This window comes from Plectropomus leopardus, chromosome 20 (assembly GCF_008729295.1).
Source record: "Plectropomus leopardus isolate mb chromosome 20, YSFRI_Pleo_2.0, whole genome shotgun sequence".
Classification (NCBI taxonomy): Eukaryota; Metazoa; Chordata; class Actinopteri; order Perciformes; family Serranidae; genus Plectropomus; species Plectropomus leopardus.
In genome coordinates this window covers 16731608-16751849 of record NC_056482.1, presented here as the reverse complement: position 1 = coordinate 16751849, position 20242 = coordinate 16731608, and the positions used below count along the sequence as shown (strand labels likewise).

At 39.4% G+C, this 20242-nt stretch overlaps 1 protein-coding gene across 1 annotated transcript in view; it reads right to left on the bottom strand.

Moving 5' to 3' along the window:
* The window catches only part of sardh (sarcosine dehydrogenase), a 49439-nt gene that overhangs the window by 12171 nt on the left and 17026 nt on the right, over positions 1–20242 (bottom strand). The window contains exons 9-17 of the mRNA XM_042508865.1: positions 19927–20056; positions 18070–18156; positions 12691–12781; positions 12297–12438; positions 6391–6474; positions 6010–6123; positions 4472–4610; positions 2823–2936; positions 1988–2135 (exon numbers count right to left, since the gene is read on the bottom strand). Of these exons, the coding sequence (XP_042364799.1) occupies positions 1988–2135; positions 2823–2936; positions 4472–4610; positions 6010–6123; positions 6391–6474; positions 12297–12438; positions 12691–12781; positions 18070–18156; positions 19927–20056 (1049 nt within the window). The remainder of the gene's footprint in view (positions 1–1987; positions 2136–2822; positions 2937–4471; positions 4611–6009; positions 6124–6390; positions 6475–12296; positions 12439–12690; positions 12782–18069; positions 18157–19926; positions 20057–20242) is intronic.

Sequence of the window (20242 nt, the reverse complement as noted above, 5' to 3'; positions counted from 1 at the left end):
ACACACACACACACATACATATATACATATATATTGGGCTACTGCTGCTAGTGACGCACTTATTTCTGGTTTGACGTAAGCAATTACAGCGAGAGGGTTAGAAAAATCTGAAATCTCAAATAGGGAGGACTGGGGAGGAGGGACTGCTGGATAACATCTGCAGACACATGAGGACTGAGCAAAAAGAAACTTAGGAGAACAGATGATGAGAAAAAGCCTCAAGGAAAAGAAATCGACACAGCCCACACAGAGAACAGAGTGGCCTAACCCTGCTGCTGGTAAGAGGGAAGAACAAAGATGTGGGGCGGTGAGGTTGGGAGGAGAGGAGGTGAGAGGGGAAGAAAAGATAGGTGGGGGGGGGGACTCCAGCTTACTGTGTGAGTGAAGAACAAAAGGAAAACTGCAGGAAAAAAGAAGAAAGGGACAAACATGGACTACCTTGCATGTCTGAATGTACAGCAGCGTTCTCACCTGTGCAGTGTACGGTTTCTCATCCTGAGATAAAGAAATCAATGTATGATGGTTCTGACGGATGAGGGGAAAACAGGACTACTGGGACATGTTCAGTTCCAGTTATAGAACGTTTCTGTCTGCTATGAGGTTTTAGTTGTTAGCCTGCAATCCTCTATTAATCCTACAGTTATCACAATTATGCTAAGTCATAACAAAATGCCCAGGTACAGGTTGGCATGGCGTTAGTTTTACAGGTATTCGCTCAGCAACCAAAGTACAGTGCCTTGCAAAATTATTCACCCCCCTTGGTGTTTTTCCTGTTTTGTTGCATTACAACCTGTAATTTAAATAGATTTTTACTGGGATTTTGTAATGGACCTACAGCTTTGTCTGAAACTTGCTGGTTCTCATTGTGCTGGGTGCTAACAGATAAATATCTCATGACACCCCCCCCACATCACATTTATTGCTTAAATGCTTTTTCGTATTTATTTATATTGACATTTTGCATCTTGCAGTTTTTTGCATCATTTAGTCTTCTTGATTTAACTACATCCTAACATTTTGTTTGGTCTTATTGTTCGACATTCTTTTGTTATATTGCCTTCCGAGTATCCTGCTTTTGCTTTGTTGCCAAAGCAATCTGTAAACTCTGTTGTAAAGATGCTATACAAATAAAGGGATTATTATTACAGTGTTTTTATAGAAACACAATTTGTAGGAAAAAGAACTGCATAGTGCCAGTTAAAAAAATGTCGTAGGGTTGCCAAGGTCAGTAAGATTTATTCTCTGGGGACCATGAATATCTGCACAATATGTCATGGCAATCCATCTATAGTTGTTGAGATATTTCTCTCCGGGCCAAGTGCTAGACTGACGGACAGACAGATATTGCCATCTGAGAGGAACGTGCCACGAGACACATTCAGGTCCATACAAGCTTCAGTTCAGTTGCTCCTGCCTCCATGAGGTTTCATATGTTTTAAAGCAGACAGGTCCTTCTATGATTCAGGTAACAAAGTGACGGATCATGGCCATGGACTTCTAACCTAAGGTGTAAACTGTTGCTGAGACAGAGATGAAACTGCTCTGAGTAATCTTCATCATTACCACTCACCCAAGAGAAAAACAGATTTTAATTTACTTTGCAGGGTTCAGAGCATCATGAAACAGTCAATGGCTACACTAAAGTGCAGAATTACCCTCTAACCTCGCTGCCATTTTCAATCAACCTCCGTCCCTGCACTCTCTCACCTCTCATGCCTATGGCCAAGTCTTGAAAATAGGCACTTAACCTGCTCTCCTCTTATCGATCCAACAGCTCGTCTTTTCAGTTTCCCCACCTCGTGTGTCCGGGATGTGAATCATAACCCACCTTCAGACCGATCAGTCACGTTTTTCTTTTTTTGTCCTCTCCTCTCCACCGCTCTGCCCTCGCTCACTCCTTTTGTCCTTTTTCTTACCTGGATTCATAATTCATGACATTGTCTCTGTTCATTCATAGCCCTCCTCCCTCCCTCCTCTTTTTTCCCACCTCTTGGGTCCCTGGATGCTGATCATCCCCATGTCCTCAGAGTGGTCTGTCAGCTGGCAGTGGAAGCCTCGGTCCTGAAGAGTTGTTCTGATGTGGTTCCAGTTGTGTTCTGCTACACCGCCTCCGATGGCCAGGTAGTATGCATCCCCTGGAGCAAAGGTCGGAGAGGAAAGACAAAAACAGCCATCAGGTTGAGGATGACAAAATACCACAAAATACAACAACTCACAGAAAACTTGAAGGGACAGTACAACTCTTAAATCACAAATACACATTTTCACTTTTACCTTTGGTGCTATTAATCAATTTATCTGTTGTGCTGTCTGCCTTCTCTACAATATAATGGATATAAATGGCACTATGATCTATATAATATAGATCATATATATAATATATTAATCTGACAACAATTCTTAATCTAATAGCTTGGTGAGATTAGTGAAGAGTACGCTTATACATGGCATTTAGGCCATATATGGAGTAAGGGCCCCCTGTGCCCTGCTTTTTGGGGTGAAATGTCCCTTTGAGGACAAATAAGACACAGCACATGACAGCTCCATCAAAATACAACAAAAGACAGATTCATAGGTAGAAGAAAATAATGATGAAAACAGCAGATGTACAGTATTGATGGATACAGGGTGACAGAACAGAGCAAAAGAACAATAAATCCAAAATAACAAACAACACTATGACAGATATATCCAGCAAGAGATCGAGTGCAACTGTGAGAAAACACAACAGTGATGGAAAGTGAAAGAAAGGAATGCAATGAAAGAGAAAGTGACAGATACAGCAGATATAAAGAAAACAACAAACAATCTCAGTTTCTCACCATTGGACTGCGGTGCCAGGGGCAGGTTGGCAGCACCGGGCTCCAGTCTGCTCACTGTCAGGTCAGCCTCAGCCCCTCCTCTCTTATTCAGCATGCAGGTATACACAGTGGAGCCTGAAACGCACACACAAACAATTAATTCCCGTGGCAGACTTCGCAGGCCAATTTAACGTGTGCATTCTCTTGGAACCATGCCGACGGAAATCTCAAAATAAAAAATTAACCAGGATTTGAGGTCAGTCTTGTGTTTGTAACCAGTTCTTTGTGAGCAATCCAGTTTGTAAGCTTTCGTGTGTGTGTGTGTGTGTGTGTGTGTCTTTGTGTAGTTTCTCTCCCGTGTGTAAAGTGTACTGACTTCTTTCATAACTTGCTAGTAATTATAAGCCTTTGCCTACAGGGACACACGCACCCTGACGACACTTAAACTTCGTCTTTTGTGAGATGTTTACCAAGGACATGCCTAAAATACAAATTCCATCAAAGCTGAGAACATCCTTTCACAAACATATTCATAATGACAACATCATCAAAATAATTTCCAAATGAATGAAGTCTGTATCTAATTAAAAGAGACAAAATATTCACATTCCTGTCATCTTCTGGCCACAGGAGCTGCTGGCTGTGGTGACATGCTAATCGCGGCTGTCCCTCAGTCATCTCTCATCTGAATGAATGATTGATGTTACCGCCTCATGCTGTCACTGGTATTAAGGAAAAAGGGTGTGTAAGTGTGTTAGCGTAGCACAAGTCGGGCCTGCCGAGACATTAAATATTCTCAGAGCAAGTGCGATCACTGTAATTGCTGTAAGTGAGAACTGGGGGCAAAGAAAGAGAGAGAGAGAGAGAGAGAAAGAGAGTGATGGACAAAGAGACTGAGTAAGCAAGCTCGAAAAGGCTTTTGAGAAACTACCGTCGTGAGTGGGCTGAGATGTGATTGTCATAATGAGTGGAGGATCATAAAGTGTAAGTAGATGTTAGCACAAGTAATCAAACAGGCTACTGAAAATAAACAGCTGCTGTTCAACTTTAAAGGGTTATTCCAGCATTTTAGTCTTGCACTTAAATTACAGTTGTTTGTTTTAGCTTACATGCAGCAAAGGGCCGAGGCCTGAATCGAACCCGCAGCCGCTTTGGCAAAGACACAACTTCTGTATATGGGGCGCCACTCTATCTACTGAGCCACCAGGCTTCCTATCTGTCTTATATCTGTCCCTGCATTCTTTCCAAGCTTGATCTCTGTTTCTGAAAGCATAACGCTGTCAACTCAGAGGAAATCTGTCCTGTTCAGCAGTGAAAACAGACTGTGACTGAAGCAGGAAATGTGAAGAAAGCAGAGAGAAGAATATCAGGAGCATTTGGAGCTCTGCCCATTTTCACATCTGTATTCACCTGTCACTGCTGAAAGCACGCACAACTATCAGTTTGCCTGATTTTGAAAAGTTCCAAAAAAAATCAGAGAGGCTTGATGCCGACATTTGACAGTGATATTTGAGATTTTGTGGACGGGTGGACTGTTTTGCTCTCATGTTTGGCATCTTGTTTAGTCTCCCTAACTGCCCTCTTCATTCTGTCAATCTTCTCTCCCATCTGTCTGCGCATTTGTGTGTGTGTATATGTGTGCGTGTTTGTTCTCACTGCAGCACACTGACCTGGCTTCTTGTTGACATCAGCAGTGAACAGCCAATCAGCCGCCTTCTTGGCATCTGGTCCAGTGAGATAGAACTTTCCAAAGTAGGACATGTCAAACACTGCCACACCGTGTCTACATGAGAGGCACTCACTCTTTATCTGCATTAAAAAAAACAAAAAAACACATCCAATTAGCATATATCCTGACGTTCAATAAGAGTCTTCCTCTCTTTGCCAAACACATCATGTCTAAAATAAGGCGTTCATATTTGGAGCCAGAGGAAACATTCATCACAACTGTGAAATTAAAGGAAAACTAACTGAGAGGTTTGACGTCAAGGTTGGTAATTCTCCCCCTGTCCTCTGAGCTGCTGCGTTAGATGTATATGCACTTTATGCACCATAAACCTCACTAACTGTTCTCTCATCACTGTCAGATGTCCATAATTGTTATTTCCCATGAGGACACATGTTCCCTTTCCTCACGGGAGCCTTCAGAGACTATTCACACTCATCTGGTGACCGTGAAATTTCTTTCGCCCGTGGGTGTTTGATAAACAGGAAGTTGTGTCTATCTCAACTCTTTGAAACCTAGATCAATATTTGTTTTCCTTTCACAAGCATGAGTGAAGCAAGGTAAATCCATTTGATTTGTTTAGAAAACTTGCCAAAAAAGAAAATGAGCAAGAAACTGGCAAAAGGTGATAAGAAAGAAAATGACAATTACCTGAAATTTAGTTTTTAAAAAGGAGAGACCATTATATATATATATATATATTTCCATGATATGATATTATTGCGATTTTAGACGTGTTGCTGAGTATTGTGGTAAAATATATTACAATATTTTGCGATTACCTTTTTTAACTGCAAATTATGTCCCAAAAGGAAAAGAGTGTCAACATCTGTATTATCTAATATGATTAAGTTTTTGATCCGTTCATCTCACAACAGTCATTTTTATTACAGCAAAATGCATCCAATGAACTAACAAAAGTTTAATTTGTATTTTTAATATTCATAATTTATGTGATAAAAAAATCAATAGTTGGGGTCTGTGTAATGATACAATATTGCCACACAAAAATATCACAATACTATGTATCGATTTTTCCCCCCACTTCACACACATATACCCTATATGCATATATATATATATATATATATATATATACTGTATATGTATATGTATACACACACACACACACACACACACACACACATTCACACACATTTTTAAAATATTTTTCTATTTTGTTTTTTATATATACAATATTATTTCAGCATTATACAGTATAGCATTTTGTAATTACAGCCCTTTTTAGGTAATTTCCTTCTTCACTGTTTTATTTTTACTTTTCTGTCATAATCATTTTCAGGTCATTTTCCTGTAAATTTTTAATGTATTTTTTTTTGCTAATTATTGGGTAATTTTTTGTGAAGTTGCAAATTGCTTTCTTTCAATGTGTTTGAAAGAAATCAAGCCAACTTGCTCAGGTTTTAAAGGATTAAGAAAATTGTTCTACGGAATAACACAAACTCACGCTTAGTGTCTTACCACGTCATGATGTGGAGGGAAGTCAAAGGTGTACTCTTTTCCCAGCAATTCGTTGTATTTGTAGTTCATATTCTTCTTAATGTCATACGCTCCATAGTAATCGTAGTCTTTAACCTTTGCGATAACACAGACAAACAAATTGTTAGAGGCTAATTAATCATCCATGTGCAGAGAAGCACAAAGCACTGGGCCACTTGCTGTGTCAGTGTCGCCCATTATAGGCAGTCAGCTGGTTCCAGCATTCTCTATCCAGCAAGCCTTGTGGAAAAATTTGCATCTTAATTGTTTATGTCTTTCCAAGTGCCTTCAGTCAATACGTGGTTGCAAATAAATCATTAGCGTGCACGTGCGTGTGTTTAGTATATGCGTGTGCCGTCTCACAGGGGCGGGCCCGTCTTTGTTGAACCAGCCAGGTCTCTCCCAGCCATGTCTCTCCTGGAACACACAGCCCTGCTCCGTCAGCACCTAGGACAAACAGTCACACACACACAAAGAAGTGAAATCAGTGCAGAATGTAAGTGCAGCTGAGCATGTTTACTATTTGGTGTGTATATTTTGGAACAGTTACACAGAAACAGATGGTTAAGTTGAGAAATCTGGATGTTTTTGATTCTAATTAAAAGGCATATAGTCACAAAATTGTATAGTCATAAATTGATTCTCACAGTCATCAACTTCAAACTTCATACTGACAGAGCTAAACACATCAATTGCCAAAGACACACAACAGCTGCTGAATCTTCCTTAAGGGCATTTTGACTGCTGTTTTTGAGCAGCGCTAAATTAGTTTTGACAACTTGGTAACTTTCTGGCTAGATTTGGCAACTTTTCAGACCTTCTTAGTGACTTGGTATTTCTATCCAGCGACTTAATCAGACTAACAGGGACAAAGCCTAGAAATATATTGCAGTTCATTCCCATGCATGCTGCTCTCAGATCTTTTCCCCTCTCTCCTCTTTCCATAACCCTGTATACAAACAAATGTACAAATTGTCATAAATGTGCAAATCAGTGTTTGATGTCATCTGGTGACTTTTTTGCAACTTTTGGAAGCAGTTTTTTATGGACACTCAAGTGATGACAAAATTGAAAGAGTATCTCCTCATAAACTTGCTAACTAACAGTTGGGTATTTGCACATCAAGCAGAAGCAGAGCATCGTTTTTAGCAGTCGTGATTCTGACCACCTGAGGAATATTAGCCCAATATTCACTCTACTTCTAGCTCTGTTTTGGTCTCTGCCATTTTCTGACTCTTAAGTGCTAAATTTATATTAACCTACCTGAGGAGATCAGGACTGCAAACTCTGTCTCATTTTTAAAATAACATTTAAAAACCCACTTTTTTAAAATTGCTTTTAAGTGATTTCCCTTATTTTTATTACATTTTATGTGCCAGATTTTTCAGTCACTTTATTTTTTCAATTTTTTTAAAAAAACTGTTTGTATCGTAAAGCTCTTTGTTACTGTGTTTTGAAATTATTATTATTATTATTATTTATTATTATTATTATTATTATTATTTATTATTATTATTAATAATAATAATAATAATAATAATAATAATAATAATATTATATGTTCAACAGACTGAAACAGGATAAGAGAGAGGAGGAACCCACACCAATTTTGGAAAGCGGCTTTTAGGGTTTTAGGTGTGAATTAAGATAGTTACACACTCACACCCATTTTTTATGGCTATTGTGTGTGGTTGATTGTGTGTGTGTGTGTGTGTGTGTGTGTGTGTGTGTGTGTGTGTGTGTGTGTGTGTGTGTGTGTGTGTGTGTGCGTAAATCGAACAGTAATGCTGACCCCAAACAATGTGCTCAAGGACACTAAATGAACTCTACAGGGTGATAACAATAAAAAGATAATACTTCATCACTACAAGCAAACTCCTTCCACATTGCATGCAGTCATCGTCAGTATAAAGCAATGATGACGATGCTGATGATTAAGTGTAGCTTTAAACCCAGTACAGCACCACATGGGATGCAAATTAATTCAGCCTAAATATTAAAAGTCAATCTAACATGGGAGAAATTTATGAAAAGTGATGGAGACACCATCTTTAAGCACAAACTGTTGCAAATTTAGAACCCTTGTTAATTCCTGATTTCTTGACCAGTGTTAACATGAGATATTTCAGCGCTCACCATCATCCTTGTTGAAACTGACAGTCGCCCACAGTTAGTAGGTATGTTCTGCTATGCTCTCCTCCTAGCAGGCAACTAGCTGTCTCTTGCCAAAACTTCCCACACCGAGCTATATTTACCATCCGTGCTACCGAGGTGGAGAAAACGTGTGAGCAGCAGTGTCAGAGATGGCCTGCTCTGAAATAATCTCATATAGCCTCCTAAAAGAAGACAGTCGCATTATTCGCACAGGGACAGCTCCCATAGCGGATCAAGCTCCTTAAGTACTTCTTAGCCATAAAACATAGTGTCATGATCAGAAGCAAGAGCCAGTATCATGAACAAAAGCTAATTTAAAAAATAAGAATTAGACTTCTGTGTGTTTTTTTTTCTTGTTCTGTCACCCCTACATTTATCTGTGGCTCCCCAACAGTAGGAAGACCAGTTGCTAGGTGATGGCCCTTGATGAGTGATTAGCAGGGGTCTAATGGGCTTGCAGCCGAGGGTTGGACCAACACATTCTCACAGGGACTGTGCTCTCCTTCGAGCTACCGTCTGTCTACCTGAGAGCAGTTTTTTATGTCTTTTTACTGGTGTACACTGTAGCTGACTAGCATCAGATCTGGTGGCATAATTATAACGAGCATAACATGATACTACCTGATCCAGCACTTGTTATGCAAATTGAGGTCTTAAGTGCTGGCTGGAGAGAGCTGTAATACTAAGGAATTAAATCATAATGGTACAGTGTTGTGCAACAGGACACTATGTCTGCCACAGCTGCCTCAAAATAACACTGCATGTTGACACAATCTACTGAGCTTCTGAAGTGTCGAGCATCTCATATGTTTTACATTAGATCCATTCTTTTATTTTGAAGGGCTATCCATACTGACAATGTCTCAGTGAAATTTAAATTGCAAGTGGTCTATAGGCGGTCTGTGGAAAAACTGTGCAGGTGTTTTGACAGGCATCATTCATCATGGTGTGTTGCTGTTAAGACAGTTGGAGCTCTCTTTATATCCTGGAAGTTAAAACTACGCTTGACAGTGATGTTTGCATTGTACTAGAAGTAAGACTCATCGCTTTTGTGTTTTACTGATTTTCATTAAACAAAATAATCTGAGTTGTTGAGTTTAGTGGTCAAAATCCTAAATTTAGATAGTAATGAATTCAAAACACATAATAGAAATTAAAGGGAAACAAGCTTATAACAAAAACATTTTTTAAAGAAGTTACCATCCCTTCATGTCTTTGCTCATTCTGTACAACATCTTTTAAAAAAAAGCCCCTGGGGAAATCTGGTTAATTATGCATGAAAGGTGTCAGCGAAGCTAAATAAAACAAGCTGTAAGAAAGCAGTGGGCATGATCTACAAAATACATTGACAACATTGCTAATGCAATTCGTTTGACAATAATCTGTTCTGAAATAATGCCTGCATGCATGAGCAGGGGAAGAAATTGCTACAGTTAAAAGGTAAATGAAGTCTGGAACAGGAAAGCAAGGCTAAGTGGGTCATTAATGCATAAAATATGTCAGCGAGGCCCATTAAGAGTTTATGTTGGGCTAAGGAGAGAAAGGAAGCTGAAAGACATCCGAGACCAGGCTACCGAAGCTAAGTGTATCATTTATAGTCATTTTGGCAGGGATCGCATTAATAAATGTAGCTGCTGGGGATAAGTTACACAGCTAACTGCAGTCAGACTGAGCTTGAATCTGCTATTTGCCTACAGACTTGAGCAAAGAAGACATGAGGAGAAACAGAGGGATAAACATACTGAGAGTACTGAGAGGGATGCGGTCAGAGTTGACAGATGATATCTGTGCAAACACTTGAATCACCAGGACTTCAAGACTACAAAAGATGGGCAAAATATTCAAGGACAGACATGAGAGAACACACACACACACACACACACACACACACACACACACACACACACACACACACACACACACACACACACACACACACACACACACACACACACACACACACACAGTTTGTACCACATTCCCATTTGCTACTTGAATCTGAATTTTAGCATCAACAACTGAAGCGAACTCAGTTCAGTGTCGATTACAAACATTCATGCTTAATTAGATGTTGAGGCATGCACAACCCTGTGGTTTCTACAGCAACTTTTATATGTTGATTTTGTCACATTACTGTCGTGATGACTGACTCAAAACTCAATGCTCATTTCTAAGGTCAGAACTGAAAGGCATGGAGAGGCAGCCTTTTTTAATTATGCCTCTAAACTCTGGAACATGTATCGTTTTAACAATCATTTTCATTTAAAGTAAGTCATTATTATTATTATTCTTCATAAGAAAATGGGGGACAATCCAAGGACACAGACCTTTAGCTTGAAAAGCGACTCAGACTCAGCCAGCCCAGTGCAAACTCCCTGCCTGAACAGTGAACTTTCTGTTGCTGCAATTACAAAGATTAGACCCAGCCTATTGTGAACCCCGGTCCTGGTGTTTGCACCAGCCGAATTCAAGTTGCTTCAGCCGCCACTGTAGGCCTGTCTCCAGTGTCTACATGGACACAGATGGAGCTTTCTGTCCATACTCTGCATTTCTTTTGTTGTTTTTTTTTTGCACCTTTTCTGAAAAGCTTGTGGATACAAACAAAACAGAGCAGTGCCACCGCGGATCATGGGGGCATCGTAGCATAGTTCAAGTGAGATATAACTGTCGGAGATGACATTTTAAGAATGGTGCAATGGAACAACTTAGTAATATAGTAAAAATAAATCTCTGTCCACATTGTGTGCATGTACATTTTAGTAAGTAAAGTTTGTCTTTCACAGCAAGGTCATCAAATTCTTTACTGGAATAAAAACATTAGAAATAAGACCATATAAACAGTAATTAATGTATCTATCAAGTTTCTATGCAGTTTATGATGCTGCTGAAATAAATGCCAGAAAGACTGTCATGAAATGTGAATTGTTTGGGAAATCTGATTCATGATATTCAATGTCAAGAAGTGCATGATTTAATTTTTTTCTGTAGTCTAGGGTTAAAAGAATGAACGAAAAACGCAGAAATCGCGATAAGGAATGGTAACACTGGTAAGAATCTCAGTACACAATTAATTGGCACCCAAGTATCGTGATAGCACTGAATCAGGAGACAAACATATCGTACCAGATTTATAATTATTCAATCAGATGCTGCCGCTACAGATGTCAATAGAGGGAAAGAAATGGCGGCAGCTCTTTTTTCTCTCAGACAAAACAAAGATTGGAACGAGAACAAAGACAGTGGCAACCACAGGAAGAGAAAGAGAGAGGGAGAAACAGACATTACAGTCTGAACAGACGGATGAATAGAAGAGGAAATTGTGTTGGGGAGGATGTCAAAAGACAGAATACCAGATGAGAGACATATGAGTGAAGGCCGTGGGTAGATGCATGGAAAAAATAAACTGAGAAAGGAGCGAAATGAATGGCTGAAGGAGAAAAAGGAGAATAGAAGTGAGTCATGCAACCTCTAAAAATACAGGAAGTGATCAAAGACGACTGGTCGGGTCATATGGCAGCAGAGTAGCTCCTGTGACTTAACAAGGTGAGCTGGTTTCATCTATGTTAAGAAACCTTGTCAATAAAGGTCCAGATAGTTTTCCCCTCAGCTATGTTTCATCCAAAAGGTGTCTGTCTGTCTAAATCCAGAGAGATACAACACTGCCTACACTTTTTCACAGAAACTAAAAGCTCTGCTTACCTAACTGAGAGAGCCTGAATAGAGCTGAGGCTGAGCTTAATGGTTATCAGATCGAGGAAAAAAATATATGAATGTGGTTTCGTAACATCTCAGGGATAGGTGCCGGAATAGAACATTTCTGCTTTTTGCTTTTTTATTTGACTTAAAAGACTCAATCAATAAAGAAAATCACACTGTATACTGGGTCTATGTGTATTTTCAGGATGAAGAAATTCTTTTCATTCATCAGCTTCATCTTTCAATTTTGTCTCATTTATAAAGTTGGTGTATAAAGAAGAGAGAGTAGAAAAGATTAAACCAATGGTTCCTTGACATAAATGACTGATCAAACCACGGTTGAAAGAAGTGTTATTGACTCACATTAGAGTTGTTACTTTAAACTCCTCAAGACACATATTGTTTAAATGCTCATCTACCTGATGGAACGGGTCCTTCCTCATGTTTCGGCTGGCCAGCGGCTCATCAAAGGGGAACACCACAGAGTAGTTTTTAGCATACGACTCGTGGCTTCTCTCTCTGATCCATTTTGCATTGTCTGTCAGTGAGTGATGGAAACGCCTGAGACGGGAGGGAGAGGAATTCAAAAAGATTAACGCTCATTAAAAGTCTCAAGGATTTAGACTTCATTAAAACTTCATTATTCTGGTTCCTGCTGCCCTTTGATAAAATGCCAAACGGAAACTCAGAGACATGTTCTACTTTACAGAGTGGCACCATACCTGTGCAACCTTCTGTGATTAGTCATTGCTCAAATACTTTTGTGTTTAACCTCTGTAGGTTTTTACACAGTCTTAAAGTGCATTGATGTACCTGATGTCATAGCCGTACATATCCTTCTCAGGGCGGCCATGTATGATCCAGTGAGCCAGCTCTCTACCACAGCCACCTCCCATCATCATGCCTGAAAATAAACAGAGAGAGACAGAGAAAGAGAGAGAGAGAGAGAGGGGATAACAAAGTGTTATAAACCACATCTCGTTATCGCATTAAGTTCCCTCTAAAAAAACTACTGCTGAAAGTATTAATTAAATTAAGGCATATCCTAATCGATTTTGAAATCATGTTGCATCATGCAGATAAGAAAGAGAAAAGAAACTTGACACATTCTTCTCTCAAATTTCAAAAATGCACAAACTGCAAGATTTTGAAATGACACATCACTCACTACAGGATATTATTAAGATAACCGTGCCAGAGGGAGCATTAACGCACCACCTCACTTGATCTGTTACAACAACCTTCTGTAATGCTGACAATACTTTGCAGTGAGAAACTAGAATTATCGCCTCGCGGTTGTATGCCTCCACACATCAAAAGTTAGTCTAGGGGTTAGCTTTCACTTTTGCTGGTGATATAATTTACAAACAGTATCCGACTATTCTGCACAGTTTACCTTTCAAAGCTGATAATCACTTGTGTAAACTATTAAGCAAAAAGGGCCAACTCAATGGTTCTATCTATTTTTAAGTGAGGATTTGATTAAATATCCTAGGGTTTTTGTTTAGAGCTGTATATACAATTATTTCCCACAAGTCTGAATTTGATTAATTGTTAAGTCAATGAAATTCAAGACAAAAACGAACAAATTAATTGCTAATTAAAATGATCGTTACTTGGGGAATGAACACCGTGTTTGTATAAAATTGTCACAGATTACTAGCAGGGAAATGAAAGCGGAAAATCTGAACATAAAAACAGGATCTCTCTTCCCTTTTCTCTCACTGATAGTCTATCTGCAGGACTCTAAGAGTGTCTCATTAATTTGGAGAAGAGAAGCGTTTTTATCCTCTGCAGCAGCCTCTATATATGTCATATGACCTACAGAGGATAGTTCTGACCTTTGTTCCATCATTTGACCCTTGCTCAGAGCTGCCCCTGAGCAATCTGACCTCATCAGCTGCACCAAGCGGTCGCAGCATTCTGTTTTTTTCAAACAGACCAACAAACGAACACTGGCAATCCAACATTTTACCCGCCTATTCCCAAAACTGCTGTGTTAATGAACTGCTCCCTTTTGGCATCCCCCTTCTTGTGTGGTGTTGCTGCTAATTTGCATACATCATGCATGTTTGTGTGATCTTGCATGTGTTGCGAGCACAACATCAATATGCAGCAGCACGCTCAGTGTGTCCTTGCATCCCTCCTTCCTCCCTCCATCTCCATCTCTCAGGGCGTCCCCTCTCCCTTTATCTCTCATCGCTTCACTCATCTGCGGACAATGCCACTCCAGGCCAAGCCTGGGCGGATGTTTGAATGGCGGGATGGATGGATGGGAGCAGGGGTAGAGAGATAGATGGAGGAGGGTGGTACGAGGATGAAGGAGTTCTCCCAAGACAACTTGGAGACAACCAACAAGGCAAGGTGGCACTGATAAATGTCACCCAGGATAACTACACCGATGTGTGAGTGTGCATCTTCGTGTGAACCCTCATGCTTGTGCTTCCACTTGTCTTATCATCCCTTCTCTCTGCCTTTGTGCCTTCCTTCTCCTACCCCACTATCAGTATCTCACTGCATTATTGTTCGTTTATGCTGTACAAACATTTGTTCCTTTCTATGTCATTATCTGTCATCCCCCTCATCTGCATGGCTCTCAGATTTTTTTTTAGATAGCTGCTCTCTCCGTTTCTCCTGACATTTACAGTGATGCCGCTAGTAATCCAAAAAAATGCTTCAAAAGAGGAAGAAAATACACATAATTTTATTAGTCCTTCTCTATCATAGAAGCCTGATAAGCATACTGATTTGCAGGTGAAAGTACTCCTAGATATCTAGGTCAAAATAATATAACTTCGGATAAATGTTTTAGAATTCACTTAAAGCAATACTCCCAACATTTTAAACAATGCACCCACCTAGTATCATTTTAAGAAGTATTTCACCAATATACAAGCCTTCATATAAAACTAGGCCATCTATGCAGTAGAAAGACACACATACTTTTGAAACTGGTGCTACATGTCCACAGAAAAAGAGGGAAAAAAGGTGCTTTTGCTAAAGAGGTAGAAAACCTACAACTACCAAAATGCCAATAATCACTCCTGCTGGTGGGTGACGTGATGTGGAATGGTCTGTGTGAAACAACAGCAGCTGGACAGATCTCAGATTACAGTTCAACAGTAGGCAAAAACATGTTTCTAAAAACATTTTAGATGAGAAGTAGACAACGCATTAACAGAATCTTGGTTTATAGTAGACATTTCTTGCCAAATTTCTGATTTCTTTCTTTCCCCTGTGTTTTTAAAAGAAATCAAATCAATTTGCTCACCTTTCAGAGGTTTAAATGTTTGTAAAAGGTGTCTGAATGCAGCACAAGAGAGCTGTTGTCAATCCAGGTTTCAAAGGGTTAAACGTAAATAAACAAAATGTGAAAACAACAACAGTCTCAATTCATAGCACAAAACTGCATTTAGTGAGATGTGATTTCGTCTCAGGCCTTTTCCTTTTTCTTTCTATATGGATTCAAACTCCTCTTTGGGGCTACCATCACCATATCTGTCGTCCTGTAGGACAGCCGTAGGGGGATCAGGTCCTGTAGCTTTTTGCATCACTGACTCTATTCTTGCAAAAAGCATCATGCCACTGAACCCAATTTTTTTCAGTCTTCACTGCATACTGTCTTAAAAGCAGGCATTTTTTGTGCCTTAGAATGGGATGAAAAAACTCTTCAAGTCTAAAGGTGCTCTGTATTGTGATTATGAGCAACATGGTGACACATATAAGGAGTGCAGCAACCTTTATCAGAACAAATAAATGCACTCAATGTTCAGCTTGATGGTTTCGACACTGAGAGTAAGTAACTTAAAAAGGTTGCTAAGCAACAAATACAACTCCTACAAAGCAAGTAGAGTTACTGATTGCTTGGAAACTGAAATAAAAGCAAGCAAGCAAAAAGAAACAACTGGAGGCTTAAAAAGTTACCGAGCACCCAGTGATGGATTTTTTTAATGTGAATGTGTCGACTTTGACCCTGTGGTTTCTGAATTAGCCCACTTGTCACAGCCTGCCTTGAGCCAAATAAGCCATGTGACTTCATGTGTGTGCCTGTGTTTTTGTGTGACAGAGTGTAATGGACACAGAACTTTTCCCTTGCCAGAGGGACAAAGAGGCGGGGGGGAGAAAGACTGACGGGCTCAAAGAGGGAAGGTAAACAGAAGGCATGAGGAAACACGGACATTATCTAGCTCCTGCTTTGATAAAAACTGGATGTTTTGTTTGTGCGGGTGCATGCTGAGTGCAAGTGTGTGTTTGTCAGGCAAGTAGAAGGAATTTGAAATATCCTTGCTGTGCGTTGCCAGTGGAAAATCCTTAATTATCAAGTCACTGTTACCTGATGTATCGGTGACGCTGGGCCCATTTCAATGAGCTTGGGGACAGCATGACACATCAAAACTAGAGGACGAGGGGACTACAATAATTTATGCACCCCCATTCAAATAGGAAGATAGGAATTTTAATTTTTCATTTGCACTAAGAAGAAAAACAAAAATGTGCAATATGGGTTGAAAAGGGGCTGAGGCATTGTTTTAATTTATCTGTCCTTTTTAGGAAAAAAAATCATTTAGTCTTTAACTGACCAAATTTAGTGAAACATTTCCACTGCAGTTTCCAAAAGCCTGAGGTGACTTCTTCAATCACTTATTTTGTCTGACCAACAGTCCCAAACTTGAAGATATTCAAGTTACAACAATATATAACAGAGAGAGCCAGACAACCTTCACATTTAAGACACTGAAACCAGCATATGGATTTAGTACTTTAAAACTAGAATTACCGGCTAGTAATTGTATGCCTCAGCAAACCAGTCACACTGCTGTTACAGTGAACATTCATGTCAGTCCAGACTCAAACGCAGCTATGACAGATGACAATACTTCAAATATGGATGTTACTGTAAAGAAGTAACAAGTAAAACACACACAATTCCCTCAGAGTCTCCTTGAGCAATCACATTGATGAGAATGACACATATGAGGTCACAGTGACCTTGACCTTTGACCTCTAAATCTAATCATGATTGTTGAGTCCAAGTGGACACTTTAGCCATATTTTAATAAATCCCCTTAAGGCCTTTTTGAGATATCATGTTCATCAAAAGTGTACATTTGTGCCAAATTTGAAGAAATTCCCTAAACATGTTCTTGAAATATTGTAATCATGAGAATGTGTTCAACACAAGGTCATGTTGACTTTGACCTTTGACCATAAAAATGACTTGCACAACTAATCCATCATCAACTTTGTTACAGATTAATTTTGTACCAACAGACTAAGAGCTCAACCATCTTATACTTTCTACACAACATAAAACCATAATCAATACAGGTCCAATGAATAAAGTATGAGGTAACATGTAGGATACATACAGCATCATGTGCCCCTTTGTTAACACAGAAAAAGTGTCTCATGGTTAAGTGTTTGAGTAATAAGAGAGCTAGCGAGGATCAATCAGCAGTCTGCCTCCAGCTCACAAAAACTACAGTCTGTGAATGTTATTGGTGTTGAAACCATTTGCTCTCTCATTAGAGCTCCACCTCTCTGCGCCTCCCAACCTCTTGTCACAACAACTTCAGAGCTCTACCCTGTGATCTTTTGCTCTAATGCAGAAAAAAAGCTCTCTCAACCGTCTGTTACTGCTGATAGCGATTACTTTACCCTTTACACCCCCTCTCTATGTTTTTCAGATTGCTGAGATACTTACATTCCTCTCTGTCTACTGTCAAAGGTAAGGTTGTTGTTTTTGTGTGTGTGTGTGTGTGTGTGTGTGTGTGTGTGTGTGTGTGTGTGTGTGTGTGTTCTTCATGGACTCAGTGAGAAATGAAAAGCTCTCCATTATTCATTTGTGCCTTGAGAGTGTCCACAGAGATTGACGAACGCTGGGTCAAAGTGTGGAAAAAACACTCTTCGGCCATTTCTTCTTGCTTGTTTTTTTCCCCTTGCTTATTTTGTCATGTACTGCCGATTGCTTTGACCTTTCTAGCTCTATCATTTCATGGTTCCCTCGAGGGAAAGCTCTACATCACAAAGTATTTGAAAGCGTATCACTGCGAGTGATATGTATCATCGTTTACAGTCTTTACACTCTCTATCATCCTTGTGCACTCCTAATTTCTCCCCATTCTTTTTCTTTTCTTTCTTTAAAAGTCTCCCTCTGTTGTGTTTCGATCTCGCTGTCACTACAGCACTTACCAGCACTGTTAAAGCCGCAGCCCAGGAAGAAACCTCTGACCTCTGGGGCTTCTCCCATCAGCGGTTTATGGTCGGCTGTGAATGATTCTGAAAACAGACAGTGAGAGAAACCTTGTAGATAAATGCAGCAACAAATGTAAGACAGAGAAACTTAACACAGAGGTGACATATTTCCCAAATAATATTTTTTTTTGGCATAAAAGATGAATGAAATTAAAGAAGTCCATGTCTCTCTTTATGACGCTGTAAGTGGTTGTGTTAGCTACTTCTAGAAAGGTACTATATGCAGTCTTTTGGGCTAGCTGCTTTGCAAAATGTCAAATGTCAGATTTCCTGGCTAAATAGCAAATGAATAATGACATAAAATAAATAAATAGTACCATTGTCTTAAACTGGGAGTTGAATGGAGGGCTGATATTAATTTAGTTTCTGAGCATTCAGTAGACCAACTGGTGTGGGACGTGTTGCCTTGGTGCAGGAGCAGGCGAGCCACTCGTGTAAGAAGATAAAAGCAACACAGCAGTAATCGAAAGTTGTTTGCTATTTACAGGCTGTGTGTTTTTAGCTGGCTTTCTGTTGTTATTCACCTGCAGTGGTGTAATGTGGTGAAGTAATTATGTTACAGAACTTGAGTATTTTTTGGGAGTATCTGTACTTAACTTGAACTTTTATATTTCTCTCAACTTTAACTTTTATTCTATTATATTTCCTATATCAAATGTAATGTAATGTTATTTTACTCCACTACATTTGCCCTAAGCATTTTAGTTACTTACTGCAAAATAGTGAAGGAGGGGAGGAAGAGAGGAAGGCAGTAAGAGACGGACGGCAGAATGAATAAGAAGGAGAGAAAAACTGGATTTTATTCTTTAAATTCTTTGAGTTGCAAAAAGACCTTCTTTTTCTTTACGTGTAATGTATGTTCCGTTTTTAAGGTGGTGCACGTTACAAAGAAAAACTTTTTCTGTTTTGTCTGGTCACGAAGCACCAATTTCAAAACTACTTGTGTCTTTTTACTACATAGACAGCCCAGTTTTTTTAAAAAGACTTTTTCTAGCAGTGAAATACTTCTTTAAAGTGTGGGTCATGGTCACGGCGATACTCTGCAACAACTGTGATGAAATCGGCATTTTCATCTCCATTTCATCTGAGCTTCCTTACCCTCAGAGCTCCGTTTTTTGGGGTTTTTTTTAAACTTTTGACCTTAAGTCATTTTTCTTCCTATCATAGTGTGCTTCTATTTCCTACATTTTGGTTGTCGCTGCCATTCTGTACATTTAATCTCCCCGTCTTTACATCTCTCTACATTTTCTCTTTATAATCTTATTTCTCTATTAACTTCACAAGTTCTGCTGCAGTTTCTTTTTCTTTTTCACATTTCCTTCTCAATTTCTCTGTTTTCTGTCTTCCATCCCTACATGTGTGTCATTTGTTCCACTTTTTTCTCTCCAAACAGCTGCATCACACTATGGTGATGAAAAATCCAATTCAATACTGTAACTCTTCAGGCTGCACAGCCACAGGCCTGTTCACTCAACCACGTCAGCCACTTGATATTGCCTGGACGGGACGTCAGGCTTGAGCTAATCAAACTATCTCCTCTACAAACATGACACATAGTCTGCTAGTTTAGGTATTCATGAGCAAATGCAGTATTGGAGTGCTGCATAAGATATTTTACAGACGGATACATTTCACTTTTAAATTAGAATGTGTCCAATTTAAGAAGTGTCATGGAAGTCGCTTGTTCCCTGCTGTAATGCATAATGTTATAAGAAATTTGCAAGAAGGGCTTGCAGGATTTTCATTAAAATGGATCCTTATGTGGAACTGGTTTGTGTGTGTGTGAGAGAGTACCTGGTCCACACACAGTAGACTTGATGCCAGTCTGCTCCAGGACAGGAACTCTGTTGATTGCCCCCTCGATATGTTGCATGAATACATCCCAGTCCAGGTCAAACAGGCTGAAGGCAAACTTATCAGACACCTTGGGAATAAAACACACCAGAAATGTAATTGAGGTTTTCTAATCCTGGCAAAATTCAACAGTCATTTTTAGAAGCAGCTCATGTTGGGATGTTTTCAAGGATCAATGTTTTCAGCTTCAGTACAAAAAAGAAAAGTAAACAAAACTGATTTTTGAACTTGCTTTCAAACAGATTTTATGTTTCAA